This window comes from Manduca sexta, chromosome 6, assembly GCF_014839805.1.
Source record: "Manduca sexta isolate Smith_Timp_Sample1 chromosome 6, JHU_Msex_v1.0, whole genome shotgun sequence".
Taxonomy (NCBI): Eukaryota; Metazoa; Arthropoda; class Insecta; order Lepidoptera; family Sphingidae; genus Manduca; species Manduca sexta.
In genome coordinates, this window is record NC_051120.1 from 11,258,891 (window position 1) to 11,281,217 (window position 22,327).

General features: G+C 35.2%; 1 protein-coding gene across 1 annotated transcript in view; it reads right to left on the bottom strand.

Annotated features, from left to right (window-relative positions):
• Positions 1-22,327, bottom strand: part of LOC115444330 (NGFI-A-binding protein homolog) — a 42,311-nt gene that overhangs the window by 3,234 nt on the left and 16,750 nt on the right. Inside the window, exons 2-7 of the mRNA XM_037447476.1 lie at positions 9,367-9,468; positions 7,144-7,895; positions 6,778-6,905; positions 6,188-6,278; positions 4,034-4,095; positions 3,627-3,702 (exon numbers count right to left, since the gene is read on the bottom strand). Of these exons, the coding sequence (XP_037303373.1) occupies positions 3,627-3,702; positions 4,034-4,095; positions 6,188-6,278; positions 6,778-6,905; positions 7,144-7,895; positions 9,367-9,468 (1,211 nt within the window). The remainder of the gene's footprint in view (positions 1-3,626; positions 3,703-4,033; positions 4,096-6,187; positions 6,279-6,777; positions 6,906-7,143; positions 7,896-9,366; positions 9,469-22,327) is intronic.

Here is a 22,327-nt window from a genome sequence, read left to right on the forward strand (position 1 = left end):
GCCTTACATCCCGAAACAGAAAACATCACGCAAATTATCCCAGACAATCCAATACCTTAATAGTACAGTGCTGCCGAAACACCTTAACCGCGATTTAGATTTTATATCATTGCATACAATTATTTATGCGGCAGCTTTCACAGCAGCTGTTTGCAATGGTACCAAGATTTATTCGGATACCAACATAGAGAAGAGAGGTTATAAAAAGCCTAGGTAGCAAAGAAGAATTGAACTTCGAATAGAGAAATACAGGGTAGAAATAGGTAGACTTACTCAATACATGTTAGGAAATAGGACACGAAAAATCATAAAAACTGTAGAGGAAATTAAAACTAAATATAAAAACCACTCACAACACGAAGAACCCAATACTGAACCACAACATTTTTGGATACATTAAAACAGAAATTAAACGCAGCTTCAACTCGGCTAAAAAGATATCTTACCTGCACAAAACGTAAACAACAAAACTCAAATTTTAAAAATAATGAAAAATCTTTTTATAGAATCTTAGGTAAAAACGAACAAAAATAATTCAGGGGACTCTACAAAATATCCGTTACCAGAGGATTTACAACAATTTTGGGCAAATATATGGGAAGATCCCGTACAACACAATGCAAATGCTGATTGGTTATATAGTCTACCAAATAGAACAAGTATAAATCAAATGATATTTGAAATTATTTCTCTAGAAGCTTTGACTAAAATAATAAACCGCACACATAATTGGAAAGCACCAGGGACTGATAATATACACAATTATTGGTACAAAAAACTGACATGCATTCACCCATTCATACACTATCATATTACTCAATTTATACATGCACCACATACTATACCAACATTCATAACCCATGGAATTACGTATATGTTGCCGAAAGGCCCAGACTTAAAAAACCCAGCTAATTACCGACCTATTACATGTTTACCAACCATATACAAAATCATAACCGGATGCATTAGTGACATTATTTATCAACACCTAGATGAACACCAAATACTAGCAGAACAACAGAAAGGTTGTAAAAAAAATAGCCAAGGATGTAAAGAACAGTTAACGATAGATTCAGTTATAATGAAACAAGCACAAATAAAAAATAGAAACATTCACACAATGTACATCGACTACCAGAAGGCGTTTGATTCAGTACCTCATAGTTGGTTGATTCACGTGTTAGAACATTACAGAATTCATCCTCAAATAATAGAATTCCTCAAATCGATTATAGCTCACTGGACAACAAAACTAAAACTAAATGTAAAAAATATTACTACAACTACCCATCCGATTAAAATACAGAGAGGTATTTTCCAAGGAGATGCGCTCAGTCCCTTGTGGTTCTGTATAGCCCTCAACCCCTTGTCTGAATTACTCAATAATACCGGTATAGGATTTAAATTAAAACACGAAGACTCACACTATATTATCTCCCATTTAATGTATATGGACGATATTAAAATCTATGCTTCCAACAACAGCGAACTTACGAAACTAGCGGATATCACACAATTATTCTCTGCTGACATACAAATGCGGTTCGGGGTTGATAAATGTAAAGTCCATTCAATCGATCGGGGTAAAACAATTCAAAATACTTACATTCTAGATACAGGTGAAACAATTGAACCTATGGATGAACACGTTACATATAAATATTTAGGTTTCCACCAGTCTAAACATATACTTCAGAAAAGAGCTAAAATGGAAATAACTAAGAAATTTAAACATAGACTAAATCAAATTTTAAGAACACAATTAAATTCTGGCAACATTATTAAGGCTATTAACACTTACGCTATCCCGACTCTTACTTATTCATTCGGAATTATTAGCTGGTCCCAATCTGATCTCACAAAGTTACAACGAACTATTAATACACACCTGACCACCCATAGAAAACATCACCCCAAATCCTGTATCCAACGACTTACTTTGCCACGCAGAAACGGCGGCAGAGGAGTAATTGATATACGCAACCTACACAATAGCCTTATTACTAAACTACGACACTATTTCCACTGGAAAGCTGAGCATACACAACTTCATAAATACATAACCGATATAGATAAGAAACTAACTCCACTTAACTTACATGATAAAAACACTGAATCCCATCATCACATCACCACTGCACAACACAAGGTAGACATATGGCTTCAAAAATCCCTACACGGAAGACACCCAGCCGATCTAAGCCAAACACACGTCGACAAAGTAGCGTCGAACGAGTGGCTGCGGCGTGGAGAACTTTTTCCAGAGACCGAAGCTTTTATGTGTGCCATTCAGGACCAAATTATAAACACACGCAATTATCAGAAACATATCCTCCGAATTCCTAACCTAACATCTGAACAGTGTCGACGTTGCTACAGTGCCTCGGAGACGATACAGCATATAACCGGTGCTTGTAAATCAATCGCACAGACTGATTATAAGCACCGGCATGATCAAGTTGCCGCTATCATTCACCAACATTTAGCATTCAACCACTCACTTATCACACACAAAACCGCGTATTATAAATATAAACCCACATCAATATTAGAATCTGCAAATCATAAGTTATACTGGGATCGAACTATTATTACCGATAAAACAATACACTATAACAGACCGGATATCTTATTCTACGATAAAACTAATAGCACCATATACTTGATAGACATTGCTATTCCTAACACCCACAACCTCGCATCTACATTCACTGAAAAAATAGCCAAATATGCCGACTTATCCATAGAACTCAAAAACCAGTGGAAAGTACACACAGTTAAAACTGTTCCTGTTATTCTTTCTTCTACAGGTGTCATACCTCACTCCCTACACACCAGTCTCCAGTCTCTGGGAATGCATAAGCTCTCGTACATACTCCTCCAAAAAGCTACAATTCTTAATACTTGCAGAATTGTAAGAAAATTTCTGTCTACGTAGATTATTCATCAGTAATTAACACACAACCATTTTTCGCTTGGCTTAATAGCCCGCATTAAATGGCTTTACCCCATACTCATGGGAGAATAATGTTGATAAAAAAAATAATAATAATAATAATAATATCAGCCCTGTATTATATACTTGCCCACTGCTGAGCACGGGCCTCCTCTAACTACTGAGAGGGATTAGGCCTTAGTCCACCACGCTGGCCTAGTGCGGATTGGTAGACTTCACACACCTTCAAAATTCCTATAGAGAACTTCTCGGATGTGCAGGTTTCCTCACGATGTTTCCCTTCACCGTTAAAGCGAACGATAAATTCACAAAGAATACACACATGATTTTTTAGAAAAGTCAGAGGTGTGTGCCCTTGGGATTTGAACCTGCGGACATTCGTCTTGGCAGACCGTTCCACACCCAACTAGGCTATCGCCGCTTTTTTAAATTTATATTGGTGGTTAAATTCAAAGAAAGATAGATGTTTAGAAAAGATATCCATTCCAATGGTGAATGCAGTAAAGTCCGAAACCCTTTTCATTTATTATGATTTACTGAGTTCCTTTCACGTTTAAAGATATGACAAAGAGAATCAAAGTTTTTCCCCAAAATTTGTGGTTTTGTATTATGGTCCCATAAGTCAACATAAAGATTATTTGAGGCAATGATAAGAGAAGTAAGACCTCACCGGCGGAGGAGTGCTGGTGCTGGAGTAAGAACACCTGGAGTCAGCGTCATCGCTCTCAGCCTTTACTCCCCACCACCTGGGAATCAAACATTTCATTTAGATAACGAGTTCTGTCATGGTATATACTAATGCTATTTAATATTATTTATTTCCGAATTTTTAGGAAGTTGGTAGAGTCAAAAATGTTCATTTATATATAGGTACTTGAGTTTTGAAGTGGTCATATGCAGTGTTGCATTATAATTCAGGTTGCTCTATACTTTACTGTGACAAATATGAATACTGGTAATATTTTTTTAATATTCCTTATTCTGAAATCTGTTTATGACTAAACTATGTATAGGTGGTTAGTGCATCGATGGATATCCTAAGTATGGTTTGCGGGACTATGAATAATGGTTGCTTACCCGTGGTTTGAATTTCTTGTGACGTCAGGACTGGCTCGGACGGCGTTGTTTTCGTCTGCGTCCTATAAGGAAAGTTCGTTTATTCATCGAGAACAAGCATAGCGACAAATGACTATTATGTACCTGATTGTAAGTATAGCAGCCAAATGGAAGTAAAATTCTGATCAGCAGTGACAGCCCTAATTGGAGGCGAGAAAAGATCCATGATTTCGACAATTTCGTAGGTAAAGATACTTTGTTAATTAGCAGGGGGCTGACATAAAAGAAGGTCCTTAGGTAAGGAGGCGCCGTGCAGCTGCCTGGTTCTCTTCCCCGAGGGCTGCCACTATCTACCAGCAAGAATAATTGTATTTCTATAAGACACGATTAAATGCCGGTTTGCCTAATTCATTTTTCCACCTTACTGAGAGAATCTAATAGGAGAAAGCATAGATTTAATGGTTAAACAAAGCTTAGAATGGAAAAATTAAGAGTCAACGTGATAAAACTGTCAATTTCACAACTTCGGATGATAGAAACGTAATATTGTCATTTGTGGTCACATCAAATGCAAACAAGGATATCCTATTGGACATAGTCCAATTACTATCATCATGTTTCCATCCATCATTTTAATCAAAGTAGATTTGAATTTATAAGTTGTCGACTTCGAAATAAGTCTAATAACATTCCCTCTGGATATCGATATTTTTTTTAGAATGGTCTGATTAATTTAGGAAAGGAAAAGTATTTTCAAGCACCATTTGCCCCTAATTCTGTTTATTATTGACAAATCCAAACAAAGATAATGCACATTACAAAAGGAACCATATTACGTTTCCTAAGTAAGGTTAATATTAGCAAAGAAATTTGCAAAGTTGACTTCCACAACAATTTTATCTTCTGCCACTTTTGAAGCTTACTGGACTTGGGGCGAGTTGCATATTTAAAGAATTGTTGAAATATTGCTGCTATCGTAATTTCATATGGAAGTTCCTACGCAACATATTGCTGCAACAACTTGGTAATCCAAATTTAGCTTCAGACTTTTTCTTTTTCTGATATGTAAATTTATGCAAAATAATTCGGAAAAAGCTGTGGTCATGCAAGATATAAATGCAATAAAGAAGTACTCACCGTCCGCCCGTCTTGTTAGTCTAAAGCAACTGAGAGTAAGAAGCTTGTGCAACATAAAAGGCTTGTGTGTACCATGCTTACCTCCTTCTAAAACTACATACTGTGTGCGTCGAAGTCTGGTTGATTTTATTTAGTACCATGTCTGTACGACACCTATCATGTCTGTTTTGGATGGACTTTGGTTTAAATACTTTGGTAAAGGATGAAGATGAGATGGTCTTACTATCTTTGGTAAAGAATTAAGATTTTTGTAGGTTATAATTATAAATGCCTGCCGATTTTTGTTTTGAAAGATTGTCTACTATTCTAATAAAATCATCTATCACGACAAATTTGACTATATGAGTCGTGATAGCTTCCAACTTTATTTATATCATAATACGAAAGACAATTTGATTTGCTTTGCTTTTTCTATATCACTTATACCTTCCACACCCAATATAAGATATAAGTATATTTTTTAATCTGAACCTTCATCTCACATATTCTTATCATTCTCAACTATACACGGTCCAATTCTCATAAGAATAAAACAGTATTGAGTACTAGGCAGATTGTGATTTGATGGTTGTGCTACAGAAATATAGAAATTATTGCTATTCTTTAATCCTAGGAGAAGCTGGACATCCGTTAACTCCGATATATCCGCTTCAATACCCTAGGCGACTGCGTGCTCTTAATGATAACCCCGCAAAAAATGGTGAAGGCAGACCGTCTACCTTCTATAGTGTTTCATCTACCTATCTTTCAACATTTATTTGCTTTGCCATCAACTTCTTAAATGTTTTCAATTCTAGTCCTCTAGCCACGTTTTTTCCAACACCCTAACCTTATTAGTGTGGTTAGTTCTTGTAATATCATGTGTTCTGTTAACTTAGCACCATTCCTATTCTAAATTAATGCTATAACTAATATTATCGTAACTTCTAGTAGCCTAATTTTGTTAGTTCTAAACGCCTAGCGTCAGTATAACGAGGCTATGTTAATTGTATTAGTGTCATTAGTTTTATTAGTTTAGCGCTAGTCGGTGAGGTCTACGTGCGTGGTGTGGACCTGTCGCGGACGCTTGCTTGGAGGGTCGTCCTCGTCCCTCTCGCGGTCCTCGCCAGTGGATGCTGTTGGTGGGAGACTGGAAATGAAGAAGTTGCATTTTACAATTTGTAGAATCTCTAATTAGGTGATTAAGCTATGGAAAACTAAATACTAACAGACTTGGAGGCGTCATGTATTATCGGCTTCCAAAAGGGGGCATAATATAAGAAAACTGGGAATTATTGGTACGAGTGTCAAGACCAACGCACCGGGCGTTAGGCCAGGCAATTAATAACATATTTTCAAGAATATTTTGCTAATTGAATCTATGAACGAAGTGGAAATGTTGTGAACACTATTATATTTCAGGTTACTTAATTGATATAAAAAATATTTGAATTTTTGTACTTCTATCCTATATGTCTAATTTCAATATAGATCAATGAATTTTTTACACTTTTATTCCTATTAGAATCCAATTGAGTAGGTTATTTTAAATTCAATTGGGTTCCAATTTGTTTTAAGTCCATTTAACAAAAACCGCGAAATCATAAATAACATAAAACTCAATATAATTTTCACGTATTAAAACCTACCCGTGTTTGGAGTAATGCAGGCCAGCCCTCCTGACGAGCTGTCTGGCCAGCGGGAACAGCTCGTCCCGCCTCGTCAGCAGCGCCGGCACACACCGGCAGATCTGAGCTGCAGCCTCGTTTACCATCACCTAAAAATGACGTTGTTTGTTATAAGCACTTTATATTTCAATTAAGTAGGTGATCTTGAAATTTTGGGCCGTTAAACGATATTTAAAACAAAACTGTTTCCAACAGATTTGAATCTCAATCGTCTGTCATAAATTGCTCCACCATAAGCTATGAGTAATTTTGAGTATAGTGACCTTTCTTTAGTAGCAATATTTCGTGAATATTTGAAAGTAATAAATTCATTATGTAATAACTTACCTCATGCAATGTCAGTGGTTTCTCTGGCTTTCTCTTACAATCAAACCTCCCGTATATCGCGGCATACTTCCTGATCTCCTCCATCCGCCGTGGGTCCGACTCCGGCATCATCATCACCAGCTCCAAATCCTTGCACATCTTCTTCTTCGCGTTCTGCGGCTTTGGCTCCAGTTGGGGCAAATGTTTGCTTAATTTTTCCGCAGCGGCCGACAGTTTTTGCACATGGACGTCAAGAAGAACAGGAGTGAGTTGGACCGGTGATGTGACTGAACTTGGACTAGACCCGGCTGATGCTGGAGGGCACGCGCTTTGAGGAGAGAAGGATCTAGAGGCTGTAGAGGTGATGGGAGCCGCTGGGGCTGGGGACGGTGGTAATACGATTTTGGCAAAGGTGTTGGTTGGACTCGCGTTGGGTTGCGATGTGGTGGAACCACAGCTGTTATCAGGAGCTCCAGGAGACGGGCTGTACATGGGTCTACTGCTCTCAGGAGAAGCTACGGACCTTGGTAAAACATTGGGAATGGTCGGAGGCATATTTAATAGTCTTTGGTTGCATTGTATGAATGGGTTTTCGGTGGGGCAAATGTTTGGGACGATGGGTATTTGGAAGAGGGCGGGATTGTTAACCCATTCTTGGAGGGCCTTTTGGAGGCGACGCACGTGAAGTGGCTTTGAGGCCATGCCGACCAGAGCCATGATTTCGAGGAATTCCTCCTCGCCAGCGTCGCAAAGCTGCTGGACGTCATCTCCGCCTGAAATTAGAAATGGTGAAATGTAGATCACATAGAATATAATTGTTTTATTCTTTTCAAATCAATCGGTTAGTTTGTTTATATCAAAGTAATACAGTTTTGATAATGTAACATGGCTTAAATACTTAATAAATCAAATATCCCAATTAGAATACCTATATTTCATGAATAAAAAAGGAGTGATTAAAAATAATTATAATATTAATTAAAGTCTACTAAAATTAACGACTGCAAACCATAAACATACGCATTATACTTATATTTCATATTCTTACATTTCCTTCACGCATCTTAAAACGGGAAAAGAAATAAAGATGCTAACAAAGACAACGAAAAAAACTGGACCCGATCTCATAATCCTTGCATTAAAATACGAAATTATCTCGCCATGCAAGTTCATTTATCTTATTGTTACAAAAACGTGTGACGATCTAAAAAAATTACAACTCACATGTTTAATTTAGGCAAATATGCAAATAACCTACGTGACCATTTTGCGAAGGGGGTTAGAAAAAAAACAAAGGAGACGCGGACAAGGAGAATTTAATCGGCGAAATTGAAAAAAGTTATTTGCATCTTGTCTATGGTATGTATGGAGATTTGTTTTTTATTTTGAGAAAGTGTTTTTTCATGTGTTCCTTGAGCTATTAGCTTCGCATTTAGTTATTTTTTTAAGAACATATTTTTATAACATGTAAAGCATTTTTTAAATATAATGAAAATTACTGTAATTAAAAGGCGTTCTGCGAGGAATATGCAAGTAGCATTAAACTTCGAGATCTTGATAGCATCTCTTTAACATTTATAGCTTCTTATTAAGTGACTAACACGGTATTTCTGCATGTAAAACTGAGTTAATTATCAATGTTCTTTTTTATTTTTTTGTTTCTTCTTAGTTTCTCACGTCTTTTAATGAAATACTGACGTGTTAGAAATAGAAAGTTAGGTATTAAGCCCGGATAACCATTGTCATCCTAAGCATTTATCATTACTTTTATAAAATTTACAGTTATAGAATTTGTTGAAGCAACTATCCCTTTGACAGTAGTTTACTAATGTTTGTCGCGTGTTTTTTTGGCAATAACAACTATGCGACAGTTTAATCATTAATGATTTTGTTAGTTGTGGACTATTGTGATTTCACTGATAAGTCAATCGGATCATAATGTAAACTTTGATTATAGCTAACATTTTATATAAATTCATTTATCAATCAGAAAGTAATGTGAATTTATTTATATTGCTAATTTAACACAAGCATTTTCGTTCTTATTCGCCAGAATTTACGGCACTGTTTCAACGTAAATATAATTCAGAGCTGGGATATCTATTAAAGCAACAAATCAATTTATGTACAATTTTAGTGGGATAGTTTTCACTGCTGGGCACGGGCCGCCATTCTACTAAAAGTGTTAGGCCTAATTCTACCACGCTGCCTTATATAAATGAAAATTAGCGTGTATTAACTTACCCATTTCGAGGAGCGTGTCGTAGTATGCAAGCAAGCTTGCTCTCTGCATCACTCGGTACAGCTGCAGCTCTGCTTCGTTTGCTGGTGCAGACGTTACCACCACTGGAACAAGAATATTTTATGTTATATAGGAATAATTAATTGTTACTGTTGTATATTTATAAAAGACTTCATAAGAAGGAGGACTTGTTCGTTTCGACGTCTGTGTATTACATTTATGTTTGTTACCTCAAAACACAAAATGTATTTTCAATAAAAAAATTTATATCCAAATAACCGATTTGGATATTAATTTTTTTATTGAAAATATTATACTTCCAAATTGGTCCTATAGAAATATTTTGAAAATCGATTCAATAGTTTGGTTTTATATCATCCTATACTTACAAGCATTAATATTTTTTAATTATGAATGTATAAACTTATGCATTGCATTCTTTTGAACAAAATAATAGTTTATGCGTAATAATATCACAAAACTCTTTCATCATCGATGAATATGCAACAATATAAACATTTTTTTTTATATAAAATAAAGCGCATCTTGCAAAATTGTAGAGACGCCGTTTGTAGAGTTTATTTGAGTTAACTCCCGAGGCCTGATGAGCGTTTAACCAACCTTATCAGGTATCTGAGCGTAATAGAGACTGCTTATCCTATCAGTGAAAGAAACGTGACCTAATGTACTACGTTTAGCGTCGGAATAAAACAATACGTCGTAACTAGCATTGGTAAATACTGCGTAAGTAACGAAAGAATAAAATTGAGATACAGAAAAAATAAAAATCAGATGACAGTTAAATGTTAATGTGTCGATATTTACTTTGTATTTTATGTACTAATTTTAGGCTATTGTTGTCACTTACACGGTGTTTACCAATGCTAGCTCCGTGGTATTATACCATTTCAGATGTTATGCATGTATGTATTACAGCAGCGAAGGATGAATTATTTTAAAAGGAAACTCGACACTATAGTTACTAAAAATATGTTTTAAATCGGCCTAGAAATCGTCCTTATGATAATTAAATTTTACATAAATTACGAAAGGGAAGCTGACAGGAATTGGGTTATATAGGACTTTGCCACTAATGTATTAAGAATATACTAAGTTAGCTACATCCAGTAATTCGTGATACAATTTATGCAAATCGGATCACGCGAAACGTTATCAATCAAATTAAGCACATGGATCGACTACTTAACCATTCCGTGACCGCACAAAACCGCCAAAAATCGCCAAAAACGGAAACAAATTTCTCGAAAGTTCGACGATCGCGTGAGCCAAACAATTTCGGCGGTAGCGTGAGGCGGCACAAAAACCAGAACCCTTTATAACAACCCCTCTTCCACCGCTTCACGGGCGACCGTTAGCGAAATAAAAAATATAATAGATGAATGCATTTTATATAAGGGGGTAAATTCTTTGTCCCGAAACGGGTTGGCTAGGTAATATCGATTGGGGATGAAAAAGTTACCACCCTGTGCTGTTTAATGTTGAAAAAAAACGTGGGGTGGTCGTAACTCCACCCCTAATTCAGGTAGAGAGAAAAAATGAAGCAAAAACTTTGGGTGTATTTATGTTTTGGTTTGGGGTCGTATGTGCTTAGTACATATTTAGTACATAATGTGTAAATTTGGAGTTTATGTATGAAATGGAATTGAGTTGGAAATGCTGGCAATAAATAAATATTTGTCGGCATCTGTGATACTTACTCTACTTTGCTCTGCGATACGATGGAGTGGAAACAGTTTGTCGGCGCCTAGACCAAGCCTCACCGGTCACGACCTTCAGTCATGAAGAAAACGACAAGGAAGAAAAATAAGTGATAGTTAAAACAAACTCAATGCCACACCAACACAAATTGTGTGATCAACGAATCTTTGTTTTGTTATGGGAATTATGGACCGAATATCTAATACCTAATGAAACCAAGAATATTTGATAGGAGTTGGGTATTACAATACTTTAAAATGTATTAATAGTGTATTTTACTAATGTCTATCTTTTATTAATTTAATGTAAGGTGCTATTTATCATTAACATTAAAATTTACGAAAGATTATATCTGTACTTCATGTTTGTGAACAGTTCCCATAATTACTTACGATCAAACATTAAGTCTCCATTATTATAAATGCCGTGAGATATCGTTCATTATTTCTCCAACCCCGTCTCGAAACTTTTTTCGATCGAAAAAAGTAAACAAAATCGTTCTTATAAGAGTGCGAATGTCCGAAAAAACACATTAGCATAATCTTTTTATGCATAAAAAAATCGCCACACTGTATGCAAATGTAATTTTTTACCACACGGAAGGGTGGCGGCCGCGCAGGCCTTTGTCTTTTTTTACTTTTTTATCTGTTTTTTCTTTAAGTTTCTTTTTAAAACGTGGTCACGTATGTATTTGCATACATACATTTGTTCGGAGTTAATTTTATGCGCGTCTCACGATATCTTTATTTTTTGCAGCCTAGAAAAAGTAGAACTAAGGTACTGGGCTTGAGAAATTATTTTTTTTGTTTCGGCATCTGGTAAACGCGAATATTAATTATGAGAAGATAAGTAGTTACACTTTGTTAGCGTTAAGACCTGGTTCATTTAAATATTTACGGATTTTTTTTATTTAACGAAGCTTTGTTTATTGTGAAAATGCCATAGGTACTGAAATAGCTAATAATTTTACACAATTTTTCTATATTACGAGAGATCAAGACTTTAAAAGACTGCGAGAAGAATTTAAGTTTTATGAACATAACTTATCAAAGAGGATAGGATAGGAAGAGCTGCATCATTTATTTCCCGTACAAGTGATCTTATTTTTGTCTCTGCGTGTGATGCGGGCAAGCCTACACCCAAATTGACACTATTCCCATAGGCATTAGGCAGCTTTTGCGTCCTCTTCGAAAATCTTAAGTAAATCTTTATAACTTATAGGTAGACATTAATATAGTACTTAGATTTCATATTATTATTATTATTTAACAAAAGGCATAACACAGAACACAATCATTATAAATAATACTAAGCACTAAATTACATCAAGACTAGATTGTATTCCTTAAACCTATGCCCTAATTAAATTATACTACGGGAACAACTCTACAAAAAACAATTAACAATATAAACATCTGCTTATACTTGAGTTATATAAACATAAATTGTATGGAAGCTAAATTATATATATAATATATAAAAGCACGGTTTACATTTGAAGAGTGGTTTTAAGTGATTACATTTAAGCACTCCACGATTGACTACGTGTACCTATGAAACAGATTTGAGTATAATTATTGAATATTAAAACTACGCAAACGACGATAGCCTAGTTGGGTGTGGAACGGTCTGCCAAGACGAATGTCCGCAGGTTCAAATCCCAAGGGCACACACCTCTGACTTTTCTAAAAAATCATGTGTGTATTCTTTGTGAATTTATCGTTCGCTTTAACGGTGAAGGAAAACATCGTGAGGAAACCTGCACATCCGAGAAGTTCTCTATAGGAGTTTCGAAGGTGTGTGAAGTCTACCAATCCGCACTAGGCCAGCGTGGTGGACTAAGGCCTAATCCCTCTCAGTAGTAGAGGAGGCCCGCGCTCAGCAGTGGGCAAGTATATTATAATACAGGGCTGATATTATTATTATTATTTAAAACTTAGCAAATATGTAAAGCACTATATTCCCTAGTAAAAAAAACACTACTAAGGAAAACTAACTAAGGACTACTACTAAAACTAACTAAGGATAGTTCTACAATGGAAAAGTCATTCAGAGCCATGACCCCGAGTGCTCAGCGTCTCTTTGATGAGACAAGGGCTAAGAATCCCTGGGCGGAACATACTTAAAGAAAATATGTAAAATATACAGAGAAACAGACATAAAGGCTATTTTATATTTATTTTATAGAGTTATCACATACACATTTAGTCAGTTATGTTCAGTTCCGAAGAGTCGAGTCTTTTATTGTTTACTAGGCATAATACCAGACTTCGAAGCGATACTGAGCAGAAATCCTATCATTTTACCCGAGCCGGGGATCGATCCATGACCTCAACACTCAGTTGTAGGCACAACAACAATACAACCACACAAAAGCAATTTCTAAGAATGTACAAATAATATGTACTAACTCATATTATAAGCAAAACTTTTTGCAAATAACCTCATCACTGCACGTCAAAAATATTTATCGCAACTAATATTTAAATTAACATGACAAATAACATCCCGCCTAATTACTTACTAGCTTACCGCCAAACGCAAACAGTTCATATTACCGTGCGAAAATAATCTCATGGCTTTAAATACGAAGCTAATTAGCCATCCTAAACCATCATCCAAAAGTACCCTATGCCTCCGCATAATTTAAATTAAAAAAAGAATCCCGCTTGTCTGTGGCGGATAAACAAAAACATTCTATTGTCGTTCCAAATTTGAATAACCAAAGAGTTGCAGTGAAAAGGCGTTAATGACAGTGCGAGGCGCGAAGACAGAGATGGCGGGGTACGCGCGCGCATTCGATTAGCCGTTTTTAGCACTTGCAACGTGTGATTGATATGCTTAATGTATGCTCTGTGAATAGGGATTTATTATGCAAGTTAGCAACGACAGTTTTGCGTTGTTTTTTTTCTTGAGACTTCCGTGTGAAATACGTGTGGCCGCATATCATTGCTAACAACGCAATGATTGAAAGGAATTTCACCTTTGTCTTGTTAGAAAAAAACAAAGATTTTTTTTATAACGTAGAATATTTGATGCACAGTCACGATATATTTTTTTAATGGATAAATTAAAATTCGATATCAATGAAATTATGAATTGCTTGAATTGCATTGTACTAAATGTACCTACCCATTTAAACGTAGTTAGGTATTAAGTACTATAACTTAATATTATAATTTTATATTTTTTTTAAGGAGACACTAACTCAACGTTTACTTCAACACGTAATTTACAAACCCTGTCCACCAATTTGTATCTTCCTTTGTCTTAAACCCTCAAATAAATTATCAAAAAAAAGTCGATTATAAAAATCCAAATCCCACATGACTTCCGCAGAAAAAACCCGACAAAAGACAATGACTGGTCGATTTACATACGAGATGAGGATGGAAAAAACGACCGATGTACACTGTGAATGGTTTTTTCGCCGATCGAAAGTGAGATTTGTCGAGCAGGTGCCGGTCACTGCGGCCCTTTTTCTAGTAATTAATCAGAGTTACATCTGTTCGGTAATTACGACCCGCCGGCCGCGTTTGAAGGGTTAATCAAATACGATAAAGAAATTAGAATACGACGGACATGTGATGGGGTTTTTGTTTCTTAGATTCGAATTATGATTATTTTGGATTGTACGAAAAATACCATTTAATCAGACGAATGTAAAAACATGAATATATAACTAGATCATAAACGGAAACTTGTGTTCTGGAAGAGGTAGGCAGAGGGGATATTTTTCACTCAAGGTGCCTCGAGTTTATTTCCTATTACTAAGGATAGATGCTTCAGGTAGGTATCTACTTTTCACATTGCATATTATGTTTTCGAATGGAACTGGATAACATACCCAACACGCATAATTCCAAAAACATTAAAACTCGGATAATAAAGCTATTAAAAAATATTAGCAAAGAAGTATATATCTCTACATACGCTATTTTTATGCTATTCAATTACGCTGTTTGTGAATTAATAAATATTGTAATTTAGGAGTTCTCGTTCTATTAGGAAATAAATTAAAATATTACCAATATAATATTGTCTTTTTAACCACACTAAGTCACGGCAATAAGAAATTAAATAAGAATTACTCTAGTTTTTCGGTCCTATAGAAAATTATCTGTCGATCATAAGTTGCATACTTACTATAAATCGTATCAGTACGGGGTAGTCATCTCGTTTTAAAGTGTGCCGCTGGCTCCTGTAGGTATTTTGACGAGCAGATAGCTTGCCTCATCATTTATTTAAATAAAAATCAATAGGTAAAGGGCTGCAGGGATGTTTTCAATATTTTTTTTACCAATAACTCATTAGTCATTACCATAAAAATAATAACTGTTCAAATTGAAATGCCACAGGGGTCTATTCGGCCCGGAGCGCCACTTACGTCATTTACACGTGTTGCATTTATAACGCGAATGTTTAATTGATACTTTCGAACGCCCGAGGGACTCACACTTAACACCTCCTACGCAGCCGTTTTTTATTACAAACTTGAAAAAAGGAAAATTATTGACTGGGGCTTTTTTGACCGTCAATATGCAGCGGTAGGGTTAATATTAGGGGCGCCAAAGGTTAAAATTAATGTTACAATGTATATCATGACAAACTAGAATATTGTTTTCTTTATTTTTACTTAAAACATGATTTAGACAATTATAATTTTACTTACTGTAGCGCCTTGCAAATTCTAATAATCACGTATACATATTTGGTACCTTTATTTCCGTCGAAAAAAAATATCAGATGTTCCCAATAATATTATCAAGATAAGATATATTTATAAATACTTATATAAAAACGGAGTTTTAAATACTTTTTATACCCTTAAAAATATCTAGAAACACACTTTGGTAAAGCAATAATAAAAACATACGATGTAGCGTCAGCCCTACCTTAGCCGTTTCGCGGTCGGCCGACCATCTGTCAGTCAACGGCGCAGCGCGGCGTGACCCATCGCTTGTACAAATGTTTACATTGGCCATTATTGGCCTATTCAAACCCTATACACCCCACATAGTGTCGTACGTTAATTTTGCAGAGTTTGTGGTATGGTTAATTTGTGTTCGCATTTTTAGGATATGTTAAGAATTTTGCCGTCATTAGCTATCGTGTTAACTGTAAAAATTATATTATGTAATATTTTCAATTGTTTTATAACTTGATATCAATATGATAAATTGAAATAAAATACTTTTTCGAAATATTACACTTATTACCCGCGATTATATATTTGACAGAACAAAGGGAGCGATTCTAGTTTTTATCAAATATCAAAATCAAGTTAAATTACATCACACTTACATTCCATGTTTTTGTATGGCAACCCTTTTTTTAATTAGCGCGCCACAAAAACACACTAATCACAAAAACGCGGGAACACATCCAACTCTATAGTCTGTGGTTAGATTTTTTACGAAGGCACCTGTACCCGAGGGAGAGGTCGGGAGGGCTTAAAAAAATTAATCAAACGTGGGAATGATGTTATTTGATTAAATATGCGTCTTGGATTTATTTTAATGAGCTTTTTATTTTCATATTCATTAAAATACATGAATTTGTCAGAATGCTTCAAACATGTCTTTATTACAGTAGTATAAGTTGAGTCAATATATTGATGTTACAACGCCCGTCATTTTTGTATACACACATCACGCTTAGACCCGAAGGCATATGCAGAGGTGCAACGTGGATACCCATTTAGCGCCATTTCTTATTATCATATAAAAAATAAAACTTGTTTTCTTTACCTAGAGGACTGTCTTGATTGATTATGCCCCACACGTCGAACTTCTTTCGCAACATGAGCTCTTCTTATAGACAGTTTGAAATCTCTTTTGACGTTAAATATTGACATGTCCCCAGATCCATAGAGAAAAAACGAAACTACCGATCATCAAACGAAGATTTAACGTACATAGATTCTACAGAATATATTTACACAAAAGATCACATTAATATTACTCTTCAAGTACTGGCTCTATCAATCTATCACTCATTATACATCTACATGGATTGAGGATAGTTCCTGATCCCGCGGAGTCAGGAATAGTAATCGCCAGGATGATACTGATAGTCTGAATGATTTATCTCTATCAGGGCACTGAACCCTGTACAATATACATGTCTCAGTGACATACTACGTTTGCAATTCAACGACATCGTGGTAATATGAATACAATATTAATAAACGTTAAATAATAGAGTGCTTGTTATCACCTCGCAAAGCTTGGTTGACATATCAGAACGATAAATCTAAATTATAACTTAATGCACCAGTTCGCTAAAAAGAAGGCAATTGCATTAATGCAGTCTCATTAAATCCAATAAAACTACGCGCCAATAATTGCTTAATAGTCAATAATAAAACCAAAATCAACAGCAGTTAAAACTATAAACCTCGTATAAAATACCACCTTTACATTCAAATCAAGATAATCCCATACATGGCCGTTTATTATTCATTCCTTAGCAATAACTCTCTTTTCTAGTCGACAACTGTCCAGCGCCCCTACGTTATTTTTTCTTAGTCTTTTTCTCTATGGTCATATTTGAGGTTCTCACGGAAGAGGATGAATGGACTGGTGTCGGAGGAGTACACGGAAGGGTTGCTAGCATTAAAAATTATTAGTTTGTTTTCACTGGCCCGTAAGGTGCTGTCTGTGGGAAGAAATGACCCCTTTATTTTTAATTTTTTAAACATCCGGGAAGATGTTTAGGGTTAATGAGTGTGGACAAAAAGTTTGAACATACGCTGGACCACGGGTGTTGGGTTACGATTATCTGTTTGCATATTGTTCTAGTTTAGGGTGAACTCTTTAAAAGAGGGTGTAGAAATATGATATTGCATTAAATAATTATACCATAACCAGTGGTCTTTTACAAGATAATGATGCCAACTTATTTATATAATGTAGGTATATAAATAAGTTGGCATCATTATCATCATTATCGCGAAAATCAATAAGAAAGTCACTTTATCCTCCGTGGTATAGTTCATCACTAATTAAAGTACTAAAAGAAAAGCACAAATATCATCGTAAATATAAAATTTATGGCAACACAGCTGACTATCTTTCCTTTTCATTATTACGTAACAGGGCAACAAAACTGGAGGATGAATGTCACAATTCATATATAAAAAAAATTGAAGAGTCCATTATACATAATCCAAAGTCATTCTGGTCATATGTTAAAAGTAAAAGGGCTAACAATACCTATCCCAGCGTAATGACATATCAAGGTACCATAGCTGATACTGGTGAACAAATCAGCAACCTTTTTAGCACGTACTTCCAATCCACATTTCAAAGTCCTGATGACATTCATCAAGTGGTACCTTCTAAATTTATTAGCAGTAATATCGTTTGTTTGAGTTCCATTTCAGTTGTACCAGACAAAGTATTAAAACTACTTAAATCACTTGACTTGTCTAAATCGGGTGGTCCAGATATGATATCACCAGCATTCATAGTTAACTGTGCAGATAGTTTGGTAAAGCCCATATGTATACTCTTCCGGGGGTCGTTAGCACTAGGTATAATGCCTAAGGTATGGAAATCCGCTTTTATCACGCCCATTTACAAAACGGGAGATAAGTCCAATATTGAAAATTATCGTCCTATATCAAAGGTGTGTCTTTTTTCTAAAATTCTCGAGCGAATTGTTTATTCCGAGGTTTATGCGGTAACATGTGATCTTGGTGCGGAACAGCATGGTTTTATAAGAAATCGATCTACTACTACTAACCTTATTCTATCCAACGAATTTATATCCCACGGTATGGAGAAGGGTGCGCAAGTAGACGTAATATACACTGATTACAGCAAGTGTTTCGACCGTATCAATCACAAAATATTACTTAAAAAATTAGAATCAGTTGGAATACATGGTGACTTGCTTCGATGGTTTACGTCGTATATTGAAAATCGAACTCAAGCAGTGGTATTACATGGATACACTTCTGGATGGTGCTCTATCCCTTCCGGTGTGCCCCAAGGATCTATTTTAGGTCCACTTCTCTTTAATTTATTTATTTCCGACATAAAACAGTGTTTTGAACATTCATATCCTTTATTATATGCTGATGATATGAAAATACACAAACTCATACGGTACTCATCAGATATTGATAAATTACAATCTGATCTTGATAAATTTGTTCTTTATTGCCATATTAACCGTCTGGACCTAAATGTTAAAAAATGTTTTCATATTCGATTTACTCGACAAAAAACTATATTTAAGCGTGGATACAAACTTGACAATCACGATATACGTACTGTTAGTAGTATAAGGGATCTAGGGGTAATCCAGGATAGTAAACTTCTATTTGACGAGCACATCCACTATATAGTAAATAAAGCTACAAAGGCATTAGGGTTTATAATAAGATCATCCGCTTGCTTTCGTTCAATTAAACCTATAAAAATTCTTTATTGCTCCTACGTACGAAGTCACCTCGAATACGCATCACAAGTTTGGAATCCACAATACAGAATTTACAAATCTCGACTGGAGGCAGTACAGAAAAAATTTTTGAGATACCTAGATTACAAAGTACAACAACAGTCAGTAGATTACTTACATCGTTGCAACAAATATCACTTCCTACCACTAGAACATAGACGTAATGTAAGTGATATATGTTTTTTAGTAAACTTGGCTAACGGCTCGATTGATTGTCCTGAACTCCTAAAGTTGATATCCTTACGCACTAATCAAATTGGCCTAAGGCAACGAACCTTGTTGCAAGTACCGATAACTAGTACAAACTATAGGCGTAACGCATTTACCTTACGAAGCGCCACGACTTTCAATAATATTCCACCTGAATTGAATATTGACTTGTTTTGCACCAACGCTAGCACAGTGAGGAGAAAGTTTAACGCGAAATATTACCTTGAGGACATTGGTTCGCATCGGACACAGCATTTTTGTTGACGTTTGTTTATTGTGTTTTAATTTTGTTTTATTCTTTAATTAAGTAAAAAAAAAAAAAAAAAAAAAAAAAAAAAAAAATAAAAAATAAATATATATATACATATATTATATTTAACTAGATAAGATATTCAACAATCTTTGTGCATATCTGATTTGTATTTAAATGCGGAGGCTTGTTATTAGCAATAGTTGTTATGTTTGATATTATATATTTACTTTGTTTATTAGTCTGTAAGCCTTCTTCAACAAAAAAAAAAAAAAAAAAAAAAAAAAATATAACTATCTTAATTGTAATTATTATAAATGATGTTAATGTTTAGTATTGGGTAATTCGACAGAGAATAAGACGTAAAACTCGCATACATTTGTAACATTAGCCTTATAATTCACTGTCTGTCTATCTACATACGCTGGTCTTTACGATTAGAACGGGTCTATCGAACTCTGCACATTTCTTCACGATGTTTTCCTCGTCATTGCAGAAAATAATAATTCATATTGAATTTACTCAAAAATAAATGTTAGAGGCTAGAGTCGAAGGATCGATCCACACATTCATCTTTGCGGCATCTTCCATTTTCATTCTATCGTTGTTCAAGCCAGCTACAAAAAAGAAAAAAGACGACAAACAAAGGCGTAGGTGTATGTTATTAAAATCAGGAAGCAATTCTGACTCGACATTTATGACCAAAACTTTTACGCCTTTCAGCAAAAAACATCCCAAAAAGCGCACATCAAGTGTCTGTGCCCAATAAAAATAAAATTAAATATAATGACAGCACATGTCACTTCCGACGCGCGGGAATCTGTTAACCCTTCACAACGCGCCGGCCAAAACGTCCCCGATCGGAATCAAACAATTAAAATCGAATAAAACAAATCCGTGGCCGGATTTCGGACAACTGTCATCCGCGGACCAACAGGTGGCGCGGCTGTTACCTTCGAATTTATTACGAATGGAGAAAGCGTGAAAAACGCGGACAAACATGTGTTAGGAGCGTTAATTAATTAGTTGAGAAATTGAAAGTTAACCCTTTTGTGAATTGTGACCCCTCGGGGTTAAGACCGTCTTCCTATTGAAATTAATCTTAGAGGAAGTAATTTGTTTTCGTTCGTTGAATTGTATTAACTCCTTAGAAAGAAATAATGATAATTTCTTAAAAGGATTAATGTTAAGGATATGAAACATGATGAAACGTGCACTACTAATTTATGTCCTTGCTGTATGGCAAATTGTAGGTAATTTAATAGAAATGAGGTCGCCATTTGTACTGATATGCAATAAAGTAACAAACAAAATGGGTCAACTGTATCGACTATATTTTTTTAGATGTATCGCCGTCTTCATAGTGTAAGAACATATTGATCTAAAAAAATATTTAAATGTGGAAATAACCCATTTGTTACAGAATATTTGGAATAGAGTACGCAGAAATCAATTTACCTTCAAAATGTTATAATAGATAATTGTAATGTAAGTTATTATTTACAAAACTGTTGATCCACCGCTCACATCCTGTCATCAGGGTCATATTTACCTATTTATTACATACCTTATGCCATAAGCAGTATGGTTTAAATTTCAACATACTGCTCATCATTTACGCCTGTATAGGCCAGACATGTCATTTGGGTCAAACGACAGTTGGTTGTGATTTCATTCATTCGGTTTTTTTATTTTTTCGTTTTGTAAATGAGTTATTGGTAGAAGCCGTGTTAATTACTTTTTGAGGTTAAGAAGTACTTAGGAATTACAATAATGCTTCCTTAACTTACAAGAGGAGTTTTTAAAATGAATAAAATATACACGAACACAATTGTGAATAAGTTTGTTTCTGCCACCAACAGTCAGTAGCTAAGAACTGTTATGTTCTGTTGTATAAAGTTTAACTATTAAAAAATAAAGATCTAATTAACAAGAAGGCTGTGTGGAACCCTATCTTATACCAACAGTCGAGCGATATACCGCATATTTCATAAAAAATACAACATAGGTTAATCTAAAATACCTCACCTCAGGGACATTTAACATAATTAATTGAAGAATGCACATATTTTTATGTATTGGCGTAAAATTCCACTTATTTCAAAGCCAATTATTTTATGCACTAGGACAGGGCAATAAATTTGCGTCGTCCGAACTCGCAATTTATTGCGACAGGCGCGAAATAAAACGGGTTATGTGTTATTCATATTTAACTAGAGCTAAAGTTATAGGTTTCTTAATGATTGTTTGAGATGTAGATATCTTTGGGTCGATTCGACCCGACGTTAATTAAGGGTTGAATTGTCACATTTTAA